The 20509-nt window shown below is 46.3% G+C and overlaps 1 protein-coding gene across 2 annotated transcripts in view; it reads right to left on the reverse strand.

The window, feature by feature from the left end:
- elmo1 (engulfment and cell motility 1 (ced-12 homolog, C. elegans)) overlaps nucleotides 1–20509 on the reverse strand; it is an 84161-nt gene that overhangs the window by 34166 nt on the left and 29486 nt on the right. For both annotated transcript variants that reach the window (XM_056582294.1, XM_056582292.1), the window contains exons 3-13: nucleotides 14399–14439; nucleotides 13946–14018; nucleotides 13751–13801; nucleotides 12019–12188; nucleotides 7608–7643; nucleotides 6106–6205; nucleotides 5196–5347; nucleotides 4644–4722; nucleotides 2186–2236; nucleotides 1111–1233; nucleotides 283–411 (exon numbers count right to left, since the gene is read on the reverse strand). In XM_056582294.1, coding sequence (XP_056438269.1) covers nucleotides 283–411; nucleotides 1111–1233; nucleotides 2186–2236; nucleotides 4644–4722; nucleotides 5196–5347; nucleotides 6106–6205; nucleotides 7608–7643; nucleotides 12019–12188; nucleotides 13751–13801; nucleotides 13946–14018; nucleotides 14399–14439 — 1005 coding nt within the window. The remainder of the gene's footprint in view (nucleotides 1–282; nucleotides 412–1110; nucleotides 1234–2185; nucleotides 2237–4643; nucleotides 4723–5195; nucleotides 5348–6105; nucleotides 6206–7607; nucleotides 7644–12018; nucleotides 12189–13750; nucleotides 13802–13945; nucleotides 14019–14398; nucleotides 14440–20509) is intronic.

Here is a 20509-nt window from a genome sequence, read left to right on the forward strand (position 1 = left end):
TGGAAAGGCACTCCGGGTGTGTGACGCATGAGACACCCCGTACATCCCTGATACACAGAGGGGGTTGAGAAGCAAAGGATAAAAGAGAAAATGTATGAAAACAAATGGAGAAAGAATGAAGAAAGAAAAAGTACTCTGAAGTTGAGAAAAAAAACATTCACTCGTCTATTCCCAAAGAGGAATTACGGAGTCAGACGTTATAATGTCCAAACAATGAGCAGCAATAGCAATCAAGGATTTCGATTTGATGCAATCACACTGATAATTCAGTGGTCCACTCACAATGAAGCCCAACTTCTTGTAGTCGCGAGTGTACATGGACTTGCGCTTCTCGATGCTGCCGCTGTTGTTGGAATCACATTCCACGTCGAAGGCGATCCTCCGCAGCTCAAAGATGATGTCCCTCTGGGCCTGGAACACACACACACACACACACACACACACACACACACACACACACACACACACACACACACACACACACACACACACACACACACACACACACACACACACACACACACACACAAGACAATCAGCACAGTGGTGATCTCAGACCAATCGATTCTCCCTACCTCCCTCCATCTCCCCGACAACAGTTTGAGTCTGGTCGGTTCCCGGGCCAGCTGGACTCCAGCCCATACTCTAAGAGCTCTGGCCGGACCCCCGCGCCTCCTCCTTCCCCCCCCTCCTTAAAATCCCATTAACCACGACCAGACACCCGCCGGCCCGCCTCCTGGGGCAGAGGCCGTGTCATCCTGTGAGGCGCAGCCCTGGGGCACTCTAGATAACAGCAAGCCCTTCCCTGAATATGTAGAGTCATTGTTGTGTTTGTCTGCTGGTTTACAACACACAGGTGCCCAACTGCCTTTCACGCGCCCTTGTGCGTTTAAAATGGGAAAGGACCGAAGAACAGGAGGAATGTGTTGTCTAACAGAGGTGTGTGACGCAACAGCGGTCGATCAAATCTTATGCAGCGATCCGTTCATTCATTGAATGTTACTATTTCTGACACTGTGACCAGGATGGGTCCAACTCTCCATTTTGCTAGCTGGCACTGCTAGTTATAGCAGCTGGCTACGCTGACCTAGTTACAGTCCGCCCACTCACCTGGTCCTGGGGGTCCATCTTGGTCATCATGCGGTCCTCCAGGAGGTTAAAGGTCAGGACCTGAAGCACGTAAAGCTGGTGGGCCATCTCGTCGTTGATTGGCTGGTTGCTCCGGATAATGTTCTGCGCCACAATAGTCCGCATGATAAATAAACGTAACGGTAGAAGTTGATGGATGAGGACAAGGAGGGAGCCAGAATAGCAAGAGGGGGGTGGGGGGGAGGAAGGGGATGAGTCATGAGGCAACACAAGAGAATAGATTTTCTTTGTAAATAACAAAAATTGTGACCGATAAAAGAGGGAGAGAAGAGGTGAGGAAGAGGAGGGACAGGAGGAAGAAGAGGAGGAGCAGGGGTGGGGGGGGTGCAACAGAGTGTGCAGTAGATAATAAACACAGATGAGGGATGGAAGAGGATGGGTGGAGGAGGTGGCGCAGGAAGTACGTGTGTATATGTGTGTGTGTGTGTGTGTGTGTGGGGGGGGGGGGGGGGGGGGGGGGGGGTAATACAAGGATGGCAGGTGTAATTTTCCATTCAGACACCACCGGGCTAACACTGTGACACAGCCCTGTGCAAGGAACGAAAAAAAGGAATGCAGCCGGAGAGAAAGGAGGAGGGTGTGGAGGAGAGGTGGAGGAGAGGTGGAGGAGGGGTGGAGGAGAGGTGGAGGAGAGGTGGAGGAGAGGTGGAGGAGAGGTGGAGGAGAGGGAGAGGTGGAGGAGAGGTGGAGGAGAGGTGGAGGAGAGGTGGAGGAGGGGTGGAGGAGAGGTGGAGGAGAGGGAGAGGTGGAGGAGAGGGTGGAGGAGAGGTGGAGGAGAGGTGGAGGAGGGGTGGAGGAGAGGTGGAGGAGAGGTGGAGGAGAGGTGGAGGAGAGGTGGAGGAGAGGTGGAGGAGAGGTGGAGGAGAGGTGGAGGAGAGGTGGAGGAGAGGGAGAGGTGGAGGAGAGGTGGAGGAGAGGTGGAGGAGAGGTGGAGGAGAGGGAGAGGTGGAGGAGAGGGAGAGGTGGAGGAGAGGTGGAGGAGAGGTGGAGGAGAGGTGGAGGAGAGGTGGAGGAGAGGTGGAGGAGGGAGACTTACACTGAGGATGATGGAGCGCAGCTGCTTCTGGGCGAGAATATGGGCCATCTCCTAGAGAGAGAGAGAGAGAGACCCGGATAAAGAGACAGCAACAATGAAAGAAAGAAAGAAAGAAAGAAAGAAAGAAAGAAAGAAAGAAAGAAAGAAAGAAAGAAAGAAAGAAAGAAAGAAAGAAAGAAAGAAAGAAAAAGAAAAAGAGAGGCCGAGAGAGACCGAGAAAGTGAGAGAGTGAGAGATAGAGACTGAGAAAGAGTGAGAGAGAGAAAGAGAGACAAGCAGTCTCTTTTCTCCGGGCAAGGGGCACAAAGAGGAGACGAGATAGGACAACAACAATGCGATAAACTTTGCAATGAGACCAACAGCTGAACAAATAGCCCATGAATGGCTCTCTACGTCCAAATGACAAATGCATTATGGGTAAATGAACAAAAAACAACAAAACATCTGCCACCGGGTCGCCGTTAAGCGCCCAGTGCAGACGTTTGGCGAAAACAAAAGGCAAACAACCATATATACAAACAGACAAACAAAAACCAACAAGACAGTTTGGGATAAGCGCTCTGCAAACGGGATCTTAGCGTCTATGTCTACGGGTCTAGATATATCTACCAAGGGCAAGCCAATGATGGACAGACTTACGGTCAGGGGACAACTAAGGATGTCCACATTGTGCTCATCACACTACCATACCGTGAGCAGAGAGGGAACAAAGTCAGAAACACAGAGAGAGAGAGAGAGAGAGAGAGAGAGAGAGAGAGAGAGAGAGAGAGAGAGAGAGAGAGAGAGAGGATGAGTGAGTGAGGTAGTACATGAATGGGATTAAAGTGAGTTAAGTCTATGGCCCCCCGGTTACACTGGAGTGGTTTCAAGGAGACACTTGGGATCCGGTGTAGTCGACATTAATAAAGTGTGGACGTTTCTTAAAAACCCCAGTGAAACGGTTGATGATACCGAGGCCGGAGGGAAACGCTGTTAGAGAATTAATAAACAAATAAATCAGGGCAATGCAGTAATGCAGAGTCTTCTAGAGTGCCAGCCAGCAGTGAGTAAGAGGAGAGGATCACGGAGGTTAAGATAATAGGTTGTTTCTCAGACCCATGCACACACACGCACACTAAACCATTAAAAGGTTATCAGTCCCTTAGCAATCCTCAAGAACGTCACTTGTGATCTACAAGGGGGGGTTAAAATGCTTGGTGTATGCGTTCGGTCCCTTACTTAACGTTATACATAAACCTGCAATATGGATTTAAAACACACCACCATACGCCTCATTTATCCCGAGTATCACACACACACACACACACACACACACACACACACACACACACACACACACACACACACACACACACACACACACACACACACACACACACACACACACACACACACACACACACACACACACACACAATCCGCTGCTCACTTCAAAATCCAAAGCCACCCAAGCAGCAGAAACACAGCTGTCATCCAGCGAGCGGTCAGAAGCTAAACGTCTGTGATGCGTCGTGTGCCTGCTGGGCCGGACCGGCATTCGTAGCATCAGCGTTCGTGGGGAGGGATGCTGAGGCTGACTGTGTATGAGGCTCTTTGTGTGTGCGTGCGTGTGCGGGATGTATAGGGTCTGTGCTGTGCGTTAGAATCATCCATTATAGATGACAACGTCCCATTCCAGGGGAGTCCATAGTGCTGATGCAGGAGAGGCTCGGGACCGACTGAGGATTGGTGGGGGGGGGGGTATGACTAGGTACATCAGCAGAGGTAGAGGGAGTGAGAGAGGTAGAGAGGTAGAGAGAGACAGAGGTAGAGGTACAGAGAGAGAGAGAGGTACAGAGAGAGAGGTACAGAGAGAGAGAGAGAGAGAGAGAGGTACAGAGAGAGAGGTACAGAGAGAGAGAGAGAGAGAGAGGTACAGAGAGAGAGGTACAGAGAGAGAGAGAGAGAGAGAGAGAGGTACAGAGAGAGGTACAGAGAGAGAGAGAGAGAGGTACAGAGAGAGGTACAGAGAGAGAGAGAGAGAGAGAGAGAGAGAGAGAGAGAGAGAGAGAGAGAGAGAGAGAGAGAGAGAGAGCGAAAGAAAGAGGCTAGTGGATTCATGTCTGGGGCAAAATGTTGTCTGAATGGTGATAAATAGCAGGAAGGTTTGAGAAAATGGGGGCCGGGAAGCGGGCATTAACAACTAAAGGAAAGTTTGTCTGCCTTTCAGGAACGCCATCTTTTACTCTAGTTTACAGATGAGGATGACATAGAAAAACATAAAACATTGGCCCACTTAAAGTCTAGCCAAGAGCCCAAGGTGGAACATATAGAATCACATCCGCATTGTACATAATGATATGAGTGAGAGTCAGCAGCATACGCTAGCAGCCACTGAGACGATTGACGTTTCAGGAGGTAAAGAGTGTGATTGAGGCTGGAGGGACGTTGAAGTGTGTGTTGTAACGCCGTCGGTCACCTGTCTCTTCTCCTCGGGTGCTTTGAGAAACAGGGCGTTGATGACCGCCACCGTGTACGTCTGGATGTCCTGGTCGGCGCTGGGGTGTTTAACGCACACGACAGAACAGAAAACATCCAGTTAGCTATCCGCTGCTGCCTAATGTTTAGAACCTGAGAACAAATCATCCGTCTAGTGAGTATTATTAGATCCTGCTTCATCGCCAAAGGCTCTTCTTTCGTTCCCTCTCTCTCCCGTTCTTACTCTTATCTCTGTCGTAGTTTTGCCAGGAGTGTCAAGATAGCCCCAAACCAACTCTCCAAACAAACAACAAAAAACAACTTAAATAGCGTTTCTTTTCTAAACAGCAATAGGAAGTGCATGACAAGCGAATTGAAACAACAAGAAAATAGGACTGATTGCAGAGATACGTGTGTGTGTGTGTGTGTGTGTGTGTGTGTGTGTGTGTGTGTGTGTGTGTGTGTGTGTGTGTGTGTGTGTGTGTGTGTGTGTGTGTGTGTGTGTGTGTGTGTGTGTGTGTGTGTGTGTGTGTGTGTGTGAGAGAGCTCCTACCACTGCAGGTGTGGGATGAGCTGTCCGATGGTGATCTCTTGCGCCACCTTCTGGTAGAGGTCCTGGCTATTCAGCACCATGGACTCCAGGATGGCCAGCGATCGCTGCAGCACCGCCGCATCCATCGCTGACTTGTTCACGTAGCTGGCGATCTGCACACACACACACACACACACACACACACACACACACACACACACACACACACACACACACACACACACACACACACACACACACACACACACACACACACACACACACACACACGTATATATTGTACAACATTGTTTTTTTTTACTCCTCTATGAGCTACATATAAGGATTTCAGAAGTACCACACTTTGAAAAACACAGCTAGATACAACATAATAGTATAGACTCAAATTAATTGATAACTAATAATTATAATGAAAAAATATACAATTATACAACTATGTACTTTCAGAAACCATTACATTTAGGGCATTTAGCAGATAATTTTATCCTAAACGACTTACAATTAGTACATGTTAATAAAAAACAAGTGCCAAGCACTAACAATCGCTAGGTTAACCTATTTCCCGTAAAAAACAGAGATAGCTAGGATAAGAAGCGACACAATGCCAAGTACTACTTTTAAGTGCCGGGACGTACAACATACATTAAGTGTGTACATTAAGTGGCAGGACTTAAAACATACAAAAAGTGCGACCATTAAGTGCCAGGACGTACAACATACAATAAGTGCTTACATTAACTGGCGGGACTTAGAAATTACAATATGTGCGTACATTAAGTGGCAGGACAACATACAATAAGTGTGAAGAGGGGTTTCATGAATTTAATTCATCTGTATTAAACCATATGATTACTCCATTATTTTCTTTATCTTTCCTCAAAGTGGGGAGGAGGAGGAGGAGGAGGCTGACCTTCTTGATGAAGGCCACAGAGAAGGTGTCCCAAGAGACGATGCCATGGTCCATCAGCTCCACGAACGCCGTCAGTGTGAAGGACAGCAGGTCTCCGAAGCTACGGGACAAACACACACACACACACACACACACACACACACACACACACACACACACACACACACACACACACACACACACACACACCATGTACAACCTCCTCTTGATGGACAGAGGGATACGGTGCAGGCAGAGGGATGAGTACCAACGTATACGCATAAATAAATAAGAGCCAGCACACAGGAAGAGATGGAAAGTTGGTGCGCGGGCCGGTACAAAGACCAAACTCTGACAGCCCAGCCAGCAGAGGGCGCCGGAGGACCAAGAGCCAGCCAGAGCAGAAGAACGAACAGAACCAGAGTGGAAGAAAAGAGCGGAACCAGAGTGGAAGAACAGAGCAGAACCAGAGTGGAAGACCAGGGCAGAACCAGAGTGGAACCAGAGCAGAACCAGAGTGGAACCAGAGCCAGAGTGGAACCAGAGCAGAACCAGAGCAAAAGTCATGCAGTTAGGACAAACTGTTGGGAAAATGTTTCCAGACAAAGTAGAAACAGAAATATAATATAATATATATATAATATAATATAAAGTAAAAACACAAATATCCTGAAAAGCACATACATACATCACTTAGATATATCGACGTAATAAATACATGATAATATCTGGAATCACGACAGAACTCTTGAAAGAAATGCGCAACAAACAAAGCAGTATGTTACGAGAAAAAGATGTGACATTTCGAGAATGCTGATCTCTTCTGTTACATAGAAATAATAATGAGAAAAAAAAATGCATCTGGCAAAAAAAGCTGAGAGCATTATGGCTAGCCATTAGTGCACCATGTGAAGGGTTAAAATGATTATGTCATTCGTAGCTCAACATCTGGAACCTTCTCACTGAACACCCTGGTCTTTGATGAGGTGAAATCTAACATGATATAGAAGATAGGATATACTGTATTCATTGTACAGGAAAGGATTTATGTGAGGCGAGTACAGTTTTCACCTCAACTGAGATAATAAATGCAATCAAATAAAGTTAATATGTGGTCAAAGTGAGATGGAGAAATTCTATTTTCTATTATTCTATTATTATTTTTTATAAATCGACATTGCCCAAGAGATACAATTATTGTCCTTTAAAGTAGATATACCACTCAATCTGATGTTTTCAGTCCAATTGAATCAGTGTATCCCACAACACCTGCAGACCAGAACACATGCAAAGCGGGAAGACTTAAGAAAGAGGAAGCGAGGAAGAGGACAGGGATCAGGGATGAAGGAGCACGGTCGTTTGAAACAGAAACCTGGCTGCGTTGTCAAACAGCCTCTCCGGTTAAGAAAAGGCTCCGGAATCACCGAGTGTCAATCATGCAAACTCAGCAGCCAGCAGGTTAGGTTAGGCAGAGCGCAGAGCCAATTAGATAGCCTGGCTGAGGGCGAGGGGGCGGTGCTTACCAGGGCTTCATTATCTTCTGTAGTTTCTGATAGCGCCTGCGGAGATTTGAGAAACTTTGGCATCAAAACGAGGGAAACTACCCAACGGAAGCTAGGCCTGAGCACAGGGACGTGGACGTCATAGCAACCAATGACAACAGCAGACTCATTGGAACGGACATGGGGAAAACAGTTTGCCAACAAAAAAACACATATTGAAAACATTGTAGTGACACTCATTTCTACAACTCAAAATATAACACATTTCATATGGAGACATTTGAAAACTTCTAGGCTCAATGGAAAGTGGAGAAACGGGTTATACCCAAGACAAATAAGAGGAGTCACTGATAAATGCATCTTCTGATACACACACACACACACACACACACACACACACACACACACACACACACACACACACACACACACACACACACACACACACACACACACACACACACACACACACACACACACACACAAAGACACTCTGATGCCATATCCATTGCCAAGATTGTAAAATAGGCCTGAGGTTCAGAAAGTTATCACACACTTGTTTGTGTTATCTAAAAATCGTATCTCTTATCTAAATCTTATCCAAAAGTATGTGTCTCGGTGTGAATCCTTAAAGACATCCATACAGCATTGCATCAAATCCATCACCCTGTGCGGTTTAGAACGGCACAGTGTATCCTAACGAAACATGCGAAAGCAGGATTTAGTTACTATGCAACAAATAGCTGAAATAAACTCCCTGAGGATTTAAGTCTTGCCCCAACTCTGAACACCTTTAAAACAAGACTGAAGAATTTTATGTTTGCTTAAGCTTTCTGCTAAATCTCAAATACATTGCAAAAGCTTTTTTAACTTTGCCTTTATTTTCTATTTTATTTCTAAAATGCCTTTTTAACTTTCCCTTTATTTTCTATTTTTTACCAGAAAGATACATGTTCTGATACCAGAGAGAAAGGACAAGGGTTTGAGATCCAAGTTCTGTCTGGGTTAGAGTCCTAGAATCTGGGTTGGAGTCCCAGAGAAAGGACCAAGTTCCTTTAGGTCGGGTTGGAGTCCCAGAGAAAGGCCTGAGTTCTGTCTGGGTTAGAGTCCCGACGTCTGTCTGGGTTGGAGTCCCAGAATAAGGCCTTTGGTTCGTGGTTAGAGTCCCGACGTGTGTCTGGGTTAGAGTCCTAGAATCTGGGTTAGAGTCCTAGAATAGAAATTGACAAGAATCCGGGTTGGAGTCCCAGAGAAAGGACCAAGTACCTTTAGGTCGGGTTGGAGTCCCGACGTGGGTACCAGAGAGACTGTTGATCTGATCTCAAATACATTGCACTTTTTAAAATGCTGATTTATTTTACTCATTTCTTTGCATATGTTTTCTTTTACTTATCAATTATTTTATTTTATTGCATGACATTTTTATATGTGAAGCACTTTCAGTCTGCCTTGTGTATATAAGTGCTATATAAATAAAGTTGCCTTGCCTAACTTGCCTCAGGACACTGGACCTATTGAGAATGTCTGTCAGTTACACATTTTGGCCAATAGGGGGAGACATCTTCTATTGTAGTGGTTTGAGCCCAGTGAGGCAAACTGATTTACATGCTGGTACAGTAATGTTGTTTGGACTGAATCCTCACTGAGCCTTTTGAACAATCAAACAAGGCTAGCTTGCTTGGCAGACAGGAGAGCCGAGTGTGTGCGTGTGCGTGTGTGTGTGTGTGACTGAGCGTGTGTTTGTGCCTGTATGTGTCTGTATGGAAGCCCATCTGCATGTCTTATGATTCATCACTGCTTACCTGATGAACACGCAACAACGATCACGTGCATGATGCAGATAACACAAGTGCGCGTGCCAATCCCAAACACTCATATGGAAAATCAATAGTGAGGAGATGAGTCAATGGAAAAATACATAGTCATATTTAGCATCTTTTTAAAAAATAACTGAAGGGACGATGTGTCATGCTGTGGGATGGGGTGCAATGTGAGAGGCCTCCTGTCTCTTGGCAGGACTATTGGGCGGCTGGCAGGAGAGATGTTTGTTGAGGTGAAGATGATCGTTCGACTGAAACTCGAACTCCAAAACCGTTCCGATGAGCAGGATGAGTTATCAAATGTCTAGAGGTCAATATCGGGTATCTTAAAGTCAAAGATCAAGTCGAAGGGTGATCAACTTTAGAATCAAGGACTTCATTCACTGTAGTATGATGCTCTAGGAAGGATATATTTAGGTATTTATCTATCTATCTATCAATATAGCTTTAGAACTGCATGTTTACAGATAACTTAAGATATGTGGTGGTGGCTTTTTAAAAAGTTCAGTCAATGTGTTAGATCAACTTGATGCCACAAATGCAGGCACCCAATTATGCATCTCCAATACATAAATAGTTTTATTTTATCTAGTACAGATGGTGACTTTTGCAATGTTGCATTATAAAATGCAACATTGGATCTTTCAAGATGAAAAGTACAAAAACAAAGTCCAGCTTTGGTTTTTCTGAAGTGTTTGTACCTAGTAGATCTAATTAATTGAGTTGCAATAAAAAAAAAAATATTATGTGAATTCCCTGCAGACATGCCCTGTATGAAATGTGCTGTATGAATAAAGTTTGACATATCTAATAATCAATAACTAAAAATCACTCACAACCCTACCCTTGCCTTGGTCCCGGCATAACAAGGTCCCCTCATTGATCCAGTCTTAAGGTAAATCAAAAAACCCACACTTGTCTAGCTGAGACCCAGATAATGTGACCCCCCCCCCACCCCCCCACCCCCCCCCACCCCCAACAAGACAGAGGTCCGGTTGAAGATGGCGCCTCTCTTGACTGCTAGGTTTTATGTCCTGGTGAGAGTTATGACTCCAGACTGGCACTTCTGACCTTGTGGCGCCGATTTGGGCAGAAATCTCTCTCTTTCCCTCTCTATCTCTCTCTCTCCCCCTCTGAGGATTTATAACAGCGATGACATGAGGCAGAAAACAAGTTCATCTCACATGGTTGCCTGCTACAGGCTTCCCTCCATGTGTGTGTGCATGTGTGCGTTTGAATTTACACTCGCTTCTTGGATTTTTGATGTAGCTGGCACCTTGCAATCACACACAGTTTGATTCTGGCATCTTTGACTTGACACACACACACACACACACACACACACACACACACACACACACACACACACACACACACACACACACACACACACACACACACACACACACACACACACACACACACACACACACACACTATAGTCAGAAATTAATGAGAGCCCCGGGCACCAAGTTGAATAAATGCCAGCCTTGTATACATAACGTATCCAGTGATAGAAAATAATATAATATTACCGCTGGTGACCAAAAGTATAATAATAACAATGATTAAATTCAGTGTACACCAGTTTTGGGTGCCTCAGTCCATATTCGAGGGGAGGCCTAAAAGGTATTCTGTGGAAGCCTATTAAAGCATGTAAGGGTGGATAATGCATTCAGAGCATTGTCTACCTCCTACTCCATATTAATTGTGGATGTTATAGTCTCATAAAATGTGCGAGTTGGCTTCTCACAAGCTGGGCAGTGACCTTTCTAGGTAAAAAAAAAAAGCCAAATTAAAACGTAACGTATCAACATGACATGCTCGTTGGTGATGCAGATTTCAAATATATGCGTTTCTACATTTACACAAGCAAAGACACATGAAAGGCCGACATGGAAAAACGAATGATGAAATCTACCCAAGGAGACACATCTGCCTCCCTATAACCTTCAACTGCCACACACACACAGGCACACAGGCACACAGGCACACACACACACACACACACACACACACACACACACACACACACACACACAGTTGGATGTGCTCAGCAGGACACGGTACAGTACAGTGAAGCAGCATCCTCCTGACCAATGAGTATCTACAGAAGAACATCAGAGCACAAGAAACACCTGGGTATGCTCAGGTGGGCGGGGCTCATCGAGCATTCAAGGCAGCTGGTTGGTCAGCTCCTTCATTGAGACCCAATCAGAATGCACAGCGCGTCTTCAAAGGCTCCCGGCTTTGAAGGTATGTTTGTGTTGGAAGGATGACAGATACGATGGACTATCTCTCACTCATAAAAGGCTGGTTTAGACTTTATTATTTTGTTTGGGTTGTGTTTTTTGTAATTTAAAGATAAAAAAACAAAATAAATAACCTTTATGAAAATAAACAATCCTACTTAATCCAAAAGGGAGACTCATTTTATGCTTATGCGAGAGATGTCTTTACCCCGGAAATGCTTTTGGACTTCCAGATTAAAACCGAATCTACACAAATACTCAACAACGTAGTGTCCTGTAAATACACATGTGTTTCATGTGTATTTGTAGTGTCCTGTAACCGCTATCAGCGGCAGAAGAGGAAGAGGCGGGGCCACTTACTCGGTGCCGCTCTCCACCATCTGGGTGAGCAGAGAGATGCCGTCCAGGTTGATGAACTCCTGGGCGAAGGTGATGTCCCGGGAGGCACTGGCCAGGTCCTTCAGAGCCTCTAGCTTGGCGTCCATGCTGGACGACTGGATGCGCTCGTGCAGCTGGGAGGCGCTCAGCGACTGGGTGGGGGTAGCGGGACGGACGCGGGGGGAACAACACGTTATGATCCTTATGGTAATGTTTGGTGTCCTGTATGTAAAGAGCCTTGGGTCCTGATGGAAGGCGCTATAAAGAATACCGAAGTGATTATTAATAATACTTTGTAAAGGCAGGTTAAAGTCTAGTTATGGCAGGTTGACCTAGGCTTGAACTTACCATAATACATAAACTTTTGTTTAAGGTGATAAGGTTTTTTATTTTTACATATTCTATGCACTCTAGATCACAAGTTCAGATACCTGTGAGATAAGGTTGCTGTTGGTACACTAGATATATAGTACCACAGGGTTTCGCCGGCAGCTCTGTGTGTGTGTGTGTGTGTGTGTGTGTGTGTGTGTGTGTGTGTGTGTGTGTGTGTGTGTGTGTGTGTGTGTGTGTGTGTGTGTGTGTGTGTGTGTGTGTGTGTGTGTGTGTGTGTGTGTGTGTGTGTCTGTTTGCGTTGTGTGTAGGAAGTGCACGATGCTAACCACAGATCTGATCTCTAGTAGCCATAGTGTGTGAACCGAGAAGGTTAGCTCATTTGAAAACCAAATAAGGGAAAAGATCCTTAAGCAAACGTGCCTTAATGCACACAATTTGTGGTTGGGCCACCAAAACATTGAAAATAAATGATGTACTTTAGTTCATCTCATCTCATCTTCAAACCGCTTATCCGCGGTTATTAATATACTAATCGCAGACCCGATATTTTAGTTTACTAGTGAAATTACCCTTAAACAAAAATTCCTTAAAGCAATGGCAATCTGTTGGTTAAGTTAACAAGTCTTCTTCTTTTTGGTTAGTTTCCAGTCATATTCATGGCAGTATCAAACAGAATAGTTAAGCCGGGAAGAAACAAATTGTAGTGCTTGCAGGAAAGCAAACTTTTTAAATAAAGAAAAAATGGTAGAACTACTGGTTGGTTAGATCAATGCAGTGAGGTGGAAAATATAAATATTGTCTTTGTAATGAATCAAAGTCATGTTCGCACAATATCACAGACACACACGAACAAACACAGATGTGTGTTTGTGCGTTCAGACTAGTCAACGACCATGGACTGTGCAGTTATAATGATGACCGATTGACTTTGATCTGATATTTTCATAATGATATTTATGTATATCAACAAAAGCAACTGCCGAAGTATAAACTATAACAATAAAACCATTATTATGAAAAAGTAAATGTTTTAGGTTTTGGTGTGGTCTGTTTTTCCTTCAGGCCGGAGGAGCCCTTGAACGTAAATAGGACTGCATCTCCAGAGCTGTGGCCAATCAAACCACTTCACAATTATTCCCTAAATTTCACCCCCCTCCACCTCACTGCTGATGAGCCAACGAGAGCAAGGGGGGCGTTGGCCTGGGGGTCCCTGCTTCCACGCCCCCCCGTGGGCACACTGCTCGTACGTCAACAGGCCCCTTAAAACATACGCCCACCCAACCGGTGTGTGTGTGTGTGTGTCTGTCTGTGTCTGTGTGTGTGTGTGTGTGTGTGTGTGTGTGTGTGTGTCTGTGTGTGTGTGTGTGTGTGCAAGACTCACCGGAGAAGTGGTCAGGCGTAGGATGGACCCGTTCTTGATGTCGTTGCGATTCTGTGGAACACAAGAAAAAACATAATGATGAGGCACCCTGGAGCACAGCAACCCTCCACCTTCTCCTCCTCCTGCATCGCCCCCCCCTCCTCCACCCGGAGGCTGATATTTGCATATTGATAATGAGCGCAGAGCCAATCAAACCTTCTCGGTGATGTAGTATCTTGTGCCGTCGGCGAGCTGCAGAGCGAAGTGTTCGTGGCTGCCCAAAGACCATCTTGAGACAGCAGACAAGAACCAGCCAATGGAATTACAGTGATTGCAGATACACCATATATTAAAAGTTATGTATGCAAAGTATAGCACACCCACACACACACACTTTGTAAAGTACAGTTAATGGAATTAAACCGGGGAGACAAAGAGGAGCTCTCCAAAAGACCTTGAGGCATTGTTATTATTTAAAGCCGAAGGCACGCGCGTTTGGAGACGCATAGGCCTGTGTGTGTGTGTGTGTGTGTGTGTGTGTGTGTGTGTGTGTGTGTGTGTGTGTGTGTGTGTGTGTGTGTGTGTGTGTGTGTGTGTGTGGTGCGTGTGTCTTGCAGAGAGAAAACCGGGGAGAAATATAAAATAATAATTACAAAGAACGTATCTTACCCCTCGCACACCTCTTTGATGATTGCCGAGAGAGGTTTTTTCTGTGGAGCGAAGCAAACCTCAATTTAGTCCACGGGCAAAACGAGGGTTCATGAGACAACATTTATCTTGCAGTAACCTGCAATTATTTTCATTGGAGGCACCGGGACAGACTTGTGTTTATCAGACTCCTTTAAGCACTCCTCTGGGGTGGCTTGACCACACGAGACGGCTGGAGTTCAGTAGACAGACCCAGCCTACAGGGACCACACCAGACCCCTTCAGGACTGCTCTCAGGAAAGCTCTCCTGCTATATAATGAACTGTATCTGTATTCAATGCAAGCGGGTTTTGATAAAAGCTAAGCGGATAAAAAGTTGAATTGGTGACATGGTCATGCACACACACACACACACACACACACACACACACACACACACACACACACACACACACACACACACACACACACACACACACACACACACACACACACACACACACACACACGTTTTTCCCAGCTTTCCTGAGTTGATGCCCCGGCACATGCGCGGACAAGCAATTCAGTCAACATCTGCATACCAGTCACGCTACATGAAGCACCATGGACGATTTCTTTGCAGTGCCAACAATTTCAGTGCGGTCTATGCATAGTCAAAGAATGAATAAATCACACACACACACACACACACACACACACACACACACACACACACACACACACACACACACACACACACACACACACACACACACACACACACACACACACACACACACACACGAAGAAGCTGTATTGACAAAGAAGAGATGGGGGAAGACACAGCAACAATAGCAAGGGAGGGTCATCTTTGATTGAAGGATAGAGGGATGGAACATAGCATCAGGAGAAAAGGGAGATGAACAAAAGGACAAAATAACAACAGCGTGGTGAGGAGAGGGCGGAGACGTAAACACACTGAAATAGAACGCACAATAGACACACACACACACACACACACACACACACACACACACACACACACACACACACACACACACACACACACACACACACACACACACACACACACACACACACACACACACAGATCCAGAGAGACTGAGTGAGTGTGATTGAGTGAGTGAGTGAGTGAGTGTTGAGTAAGTGAGTGAGTGAGTTAGTAAGCAAACAGATAGGAAGGGGGCACATAGAGAGGTAGATAGACTAGGTTACACACCTTGTTTAACTCAAAAAAAATTAAATAAAAAATCTACTTCTCAACCCCGTGACCAAATAAAACCAAGAATGGGCTCGCAGAACAATCCCAGCAGATCCCGGGGGTTCGACCTGCGGCTGACACCTTAGTGCTGTGCCGGTCGCTGTCCCACACGGAGCGGTTGCATTTGGACACAGTTAGAAGCGGACAGTGGCGTGTCTAAAGTGGAGGATCAGCATTTAAAGGGGCAGCCTCGGGAAGATTTGATCCCCTTTTATAGCTTTCATATGGGCTTTGATGTGAGAGACATGATAGTCACGTTAAGGATTTATCAGGTAGATGGCCCATCGCTGATTTTAGTTTAAACGGTTTAAACGCCGGTACGGCAGCCAGTGCCCCCTGCTTTCAGCCAATCAGATTCCTCTGTCTGAACCCTCCTCAATTAATGAAACCGATAGGAATGGGATCGCCGTCCTAAGAGATTCAATGCAACAAATCAAACGTGCCAAGTTCAATTCCAAACCAACGTCTGCGGTGAAATGGATTTGTGACTGGTCGGATTATATCGTAATCACAATCTCAGAGCTCCAGGAGATAAACAGCAGAGCCCGGGAGATAGACAGCCAGGACCAGCGAGGATGCTGTGTGTACGTGTGTGTACGCACGTGTTTGTACATGTGTTTGTTTGTGTACCTGTTTGTGTGTACGTGTGTACGTCTGTGTGGGGCACCCGCGCTTGTGTATGTTTGTGCACATGTGCTTGGTCGTGTGTCTGTGTGTCTGTGTGTCTGTGTGTGTGTGTGTGTGTGTGTGTGTGTCTGTGTGTCTGTGTGTGTGTGTGTGTGTGTGTGTGTGTGTGTGTGTGTGTGTGTGTGTGTGTGTGTCTGTGTGTGTGTGTCTGTGTGTGTGTGTGTGTGTGTGTCTGTGTGTGTGTGTGTGTGTGTGTCTGTGTGTGTGTCTGTGTGTCTGTGTGTGTGTGTCTGTGTGTGTGTCTGTGTGTGTGTGTGTGTGTGTGTGTGTGTGTCTGTGTGTGTGTCTGTGTGTGTGTGTGTCTGTGTGTGCGTGTGTGTGTGTGCCCACTTCTCCTTATGCAGTGGATCCAGCAACACGACGCCTTGAAGATTAAGCCCCCGTCAAAATATACATGAGGATGTTGCGTCCACACCGGAGGGGCGGTGCGCTCAGACATTCAGATCGAGCGTCGACTCAACAAGCCAACAGGCCCGGCACTGTGTCGAAACCATGGCAACCGACCTGGACATGCCATCGACTGATGCCCTTTTTACCAACGTGCAGATCTGATCTCTAGCAGCCATAGTGTGTGAAGCGAGAAGGTTAGCTCATTTGAAAACCAAATCGTCTCTCTCCGTTCCCCTTTCAACGGGCAGTTCCCTGGCATATATGCACATGTAAACAACTTAGCATAGTGCACTTGCTATACACAACACACACACACACACACACACACACACACACACACACACACACACACACACACACACACACACACACACACACACACACACACACACACACACACACACACACAGAGCTGCCGGCGAAATCCTGCAGTACTCATCTGTCAACCTCCAAATTAGGTGGTACCCCCTCTCCCTCCCTCCCTCCCTCCCCCCCCCCAGCCTGAGGTATAAACAAACAATACATAGTCACGTCACTTGCTCTCTTCTCCTCTCCTCTTCAATATCCATTGTTTCCATTCAATTCCTCTTCTTCGCCCTCACCTCTCACTGACTACCATGACTACCATAGATGAGCACCCAACAGTAAAGGCCGAGGACTCTCACCAATGCACGCAGGATGCATAACCACAGTGGGTATAGTGGTAAAAAGGCGGGCGTCGACAGTCCTCAGCTATATCTACACTTTGAGAAACCCTGTGGCCCGGCATTAACCAATTCACCACTAAACACGTTCAATTCCAAGAGGTCATGGCTTCAACTGGATGTTTCCCAGCTCACAGACACTTAATAAGCCACCAAGGTAGTTCCTTGCTCTGACCCTGGCCCTGCAGTCAGACGGGAGGATCCACTCCCGGGCTCGCAATTAAAAAAAGAAACTTTCATCTTTGATGAAAAGAGGGTGAGAGAGACGGGGGAGAATAAACCGTTCATAAACAGTTCAGGGATGAAAGAGAAATGATCAAACGCAAGTCTGCTTCAGAACACCAGTCGCTCCAGCGTTTGCCCTACATGGTCCGAGAGAGAGACAGAGAGACAGAGAGAGAGAGAGAGAGAGAGAGAGAGAGAGAGAGAGAGAGAGAGAGAGAGAGACAGAGAGACAGAGAGACAGAGAGACAGAGAGAGAGAGAGAGAGAGAGAGCGAGAGAGCGAGAGAGCTGTGATGTCACGTTGCCGGCCCCACAGGCTGCCTGACCTCTTGGGGAGAAGCATCACTCTTTCAACCAGGTGGAAGAAGGCGGGGTCGTGACCCGACTAATGACCTGATGAGCCTCAGGTGTGGGTCTCTGAGTGTCAGGGAGAGCGGCGGTGAGAACACCTGGACTCGGGACGATCACAGGATTTTGTCTGCCCAACACAGCTCTGTCTCAACCTGGGTGTGGTCCAGGCAGAAGTGGGTTAGGAGATACGATGGCCATATACACGCCATATTAGAGATGCAACGAGCAGCCTGCACGCAACGCTGATGTATCTCAGCCATGATTTTGAAGCCGTCAATGCAGCTTCTATGTATATCTGTGGGATAATATTTATTTCTGTTATATTTTCCACCCTCGTGTTTGGTTTCCAATGCTTTACTCAAGAGACAACTTGATGAATACGTTTGCAAGAAAGATTCATAGGTCATGCATTTCATAACAAGCCTTTGAATCCCTCATTCATTCAGTTACAGCATTATTAGTTAGAGTTAGAATGTGGGCTGTTACAATAAAAAACGACTGAAAGTAATGCGAATAGCCTTGCGGTTTGACTCCTATCGATACATTTTCCTTGAGATTGTAGTTTGCTCAAATATTTATTTTATGCCGTCATCATTCAAAACCTCATCAAAGTCATTATAGTCTCTGCGTTTGGACCCAATGATAAGGGTTCACTACTACTGCATCTCTATGCACTCATTAGATATGCATTTGCTTTTGTCAGGCTTAGAAAAATATGTTTGCCTCTGCGGTTGCAAGCGTGCCTCCCACTGTTGTGATCTCAGATCAGCCCGGCCACCAGCGACCAACACAGGGCCATCTAAAGGTCAGTCAAAACTCCATTTGAAAGCACCCAGTGGCTCCACTGAACAAAGGGACGGAGAGAAATCCTGGATGCCTTTCTGTTGAACACGCTTCAAATGCAGTCTGACGGCGCCGGCGAGGGCGGCAATAATCGACTGAAAGCAGAACCGGTCTCTTTCCTTCTCCCCGCATCCGACACTTCCAACACTGTTTTGTGTTCCTGACCAACAGTAGCGTTGAAAACACTCCTCTCTCTTGTTGTTGTCTGTGCTTGTGTACTCCACCCCCCTCCCCCCCCCCCCCCCCCCCCCACACACACACACACACACACACACACACACAATCGCTAGCCAGCTAAAGCCTAGGAGGCACTGCAGACGTGCGGTGCAGATGCAACGCGATCACAGGATGATTAATGCTGCAAAGACACCCGACACACACACACACACACACACACCCACAGACAATAACACACACACACACACACACACACACACACACACACACACACACACACAGACAATCACACACACACACCCACAGACAATCACACCCACACACCCACAAACAATCACAAACAAACAGATACACGATCTGACGTGAGCATAGAAAGAAAAAAAACGAATTGGATTCACACATGCACATTGCACACACACTTACATGAATATGTAAACCTTACAAAAATTAGGCACGCATGTTGCGCACATGCATGACACATACACACACACACACACATACATACACAAACACACACACACACACACACAGACACACACACACGCGTGTCTCTGGACATGAAGTGTTGGCAGAATCCCTCTCCTCAGCGAATTACTAACACGGCCATATGCTGCTGCAGGGCCTGTTGTATGAGAAAGAGCCAGAGAGAGAACAAGATGGGGTGCTACGGAGAGAGGGAGGTAGAACAAGAGAGGGGGGACGGGAGAGATAGCACAGGAATGATTAAGAGAGCGAGAGCGAGGGAGAGCGACAGACAAAGAAAGAGACATAAGGAGAGTGAGAGAGAGAAAAGCAGACAGAGACAGAGACAGAGAGTAAAGGGATAAGGGGAAGACTAAGACAATGAGCCTGAGGAAGAGGAGGAAGAGGAGGAGGAGGCTGGGTTTCAGTTCCAACACAAAAGAGTGAAGAGGTGGATGATAGGAAGAGGTAGTGGACACACACGCGCGCAGGCACGCACACACACATGCATGCACGCACGCTGGGCAGTAGAAGCCCTGTATAAATGCAAAGCTTTATCACTATTATTATTAAAGGGTTAGTTCCAACTCAAACTGAACCAAACGGTTTGTTTTGGTCTTTTGAAGTGTTTGTCTATAAACACTTCGAGACTACGGTACCTCTGTGGGTGGGGGATGCTTGTTTGTTTATAAACACTTCAGGTGTTTATAAAAGTAACCCTGTCTTACTTTTGACCAAAAAATATAAAAAGTTGTTAAGTTTCCTGCTACTTCCGGGAAAAAAAGGGAATTTTCCAGAGCCGTCGTTTCCTATTGGCTGTACAACCTAGCTCGGGCGACTGTGGCATGCATTTTTAAAAGTCTGCCATCGGGCCATCGCCGACGTTCCTATCGAGCCCAAAGTGACGCTTCTCCTAAAACCTTTATGAACCCGAGGGGGGATCTCTCCGGGCTGAAACGGGGGGTTCACTTGAGGGAAACCAGATTATCTGGCTGCTCCAACGTCCTCCTGAACCAGGACAGGGGCTTACAGA

This window comes from Gadus chalcogrammus, chromosome 22, assembly GCF_026213295.1.
Source record: "Gadus chalcogrammus isolate NIFS_2021 chromosome 22, NIFS_Gcha_1.0, whole genome shotgun sequence".
In the NCBI taxonomy this organism is placed as follows: domain Eukaryota; kingdom Metazoa; phylum Chordata; class Actinopteri; order Gadiformes; family Gadidae; genus Gadus; species Gadus chalcogrammus.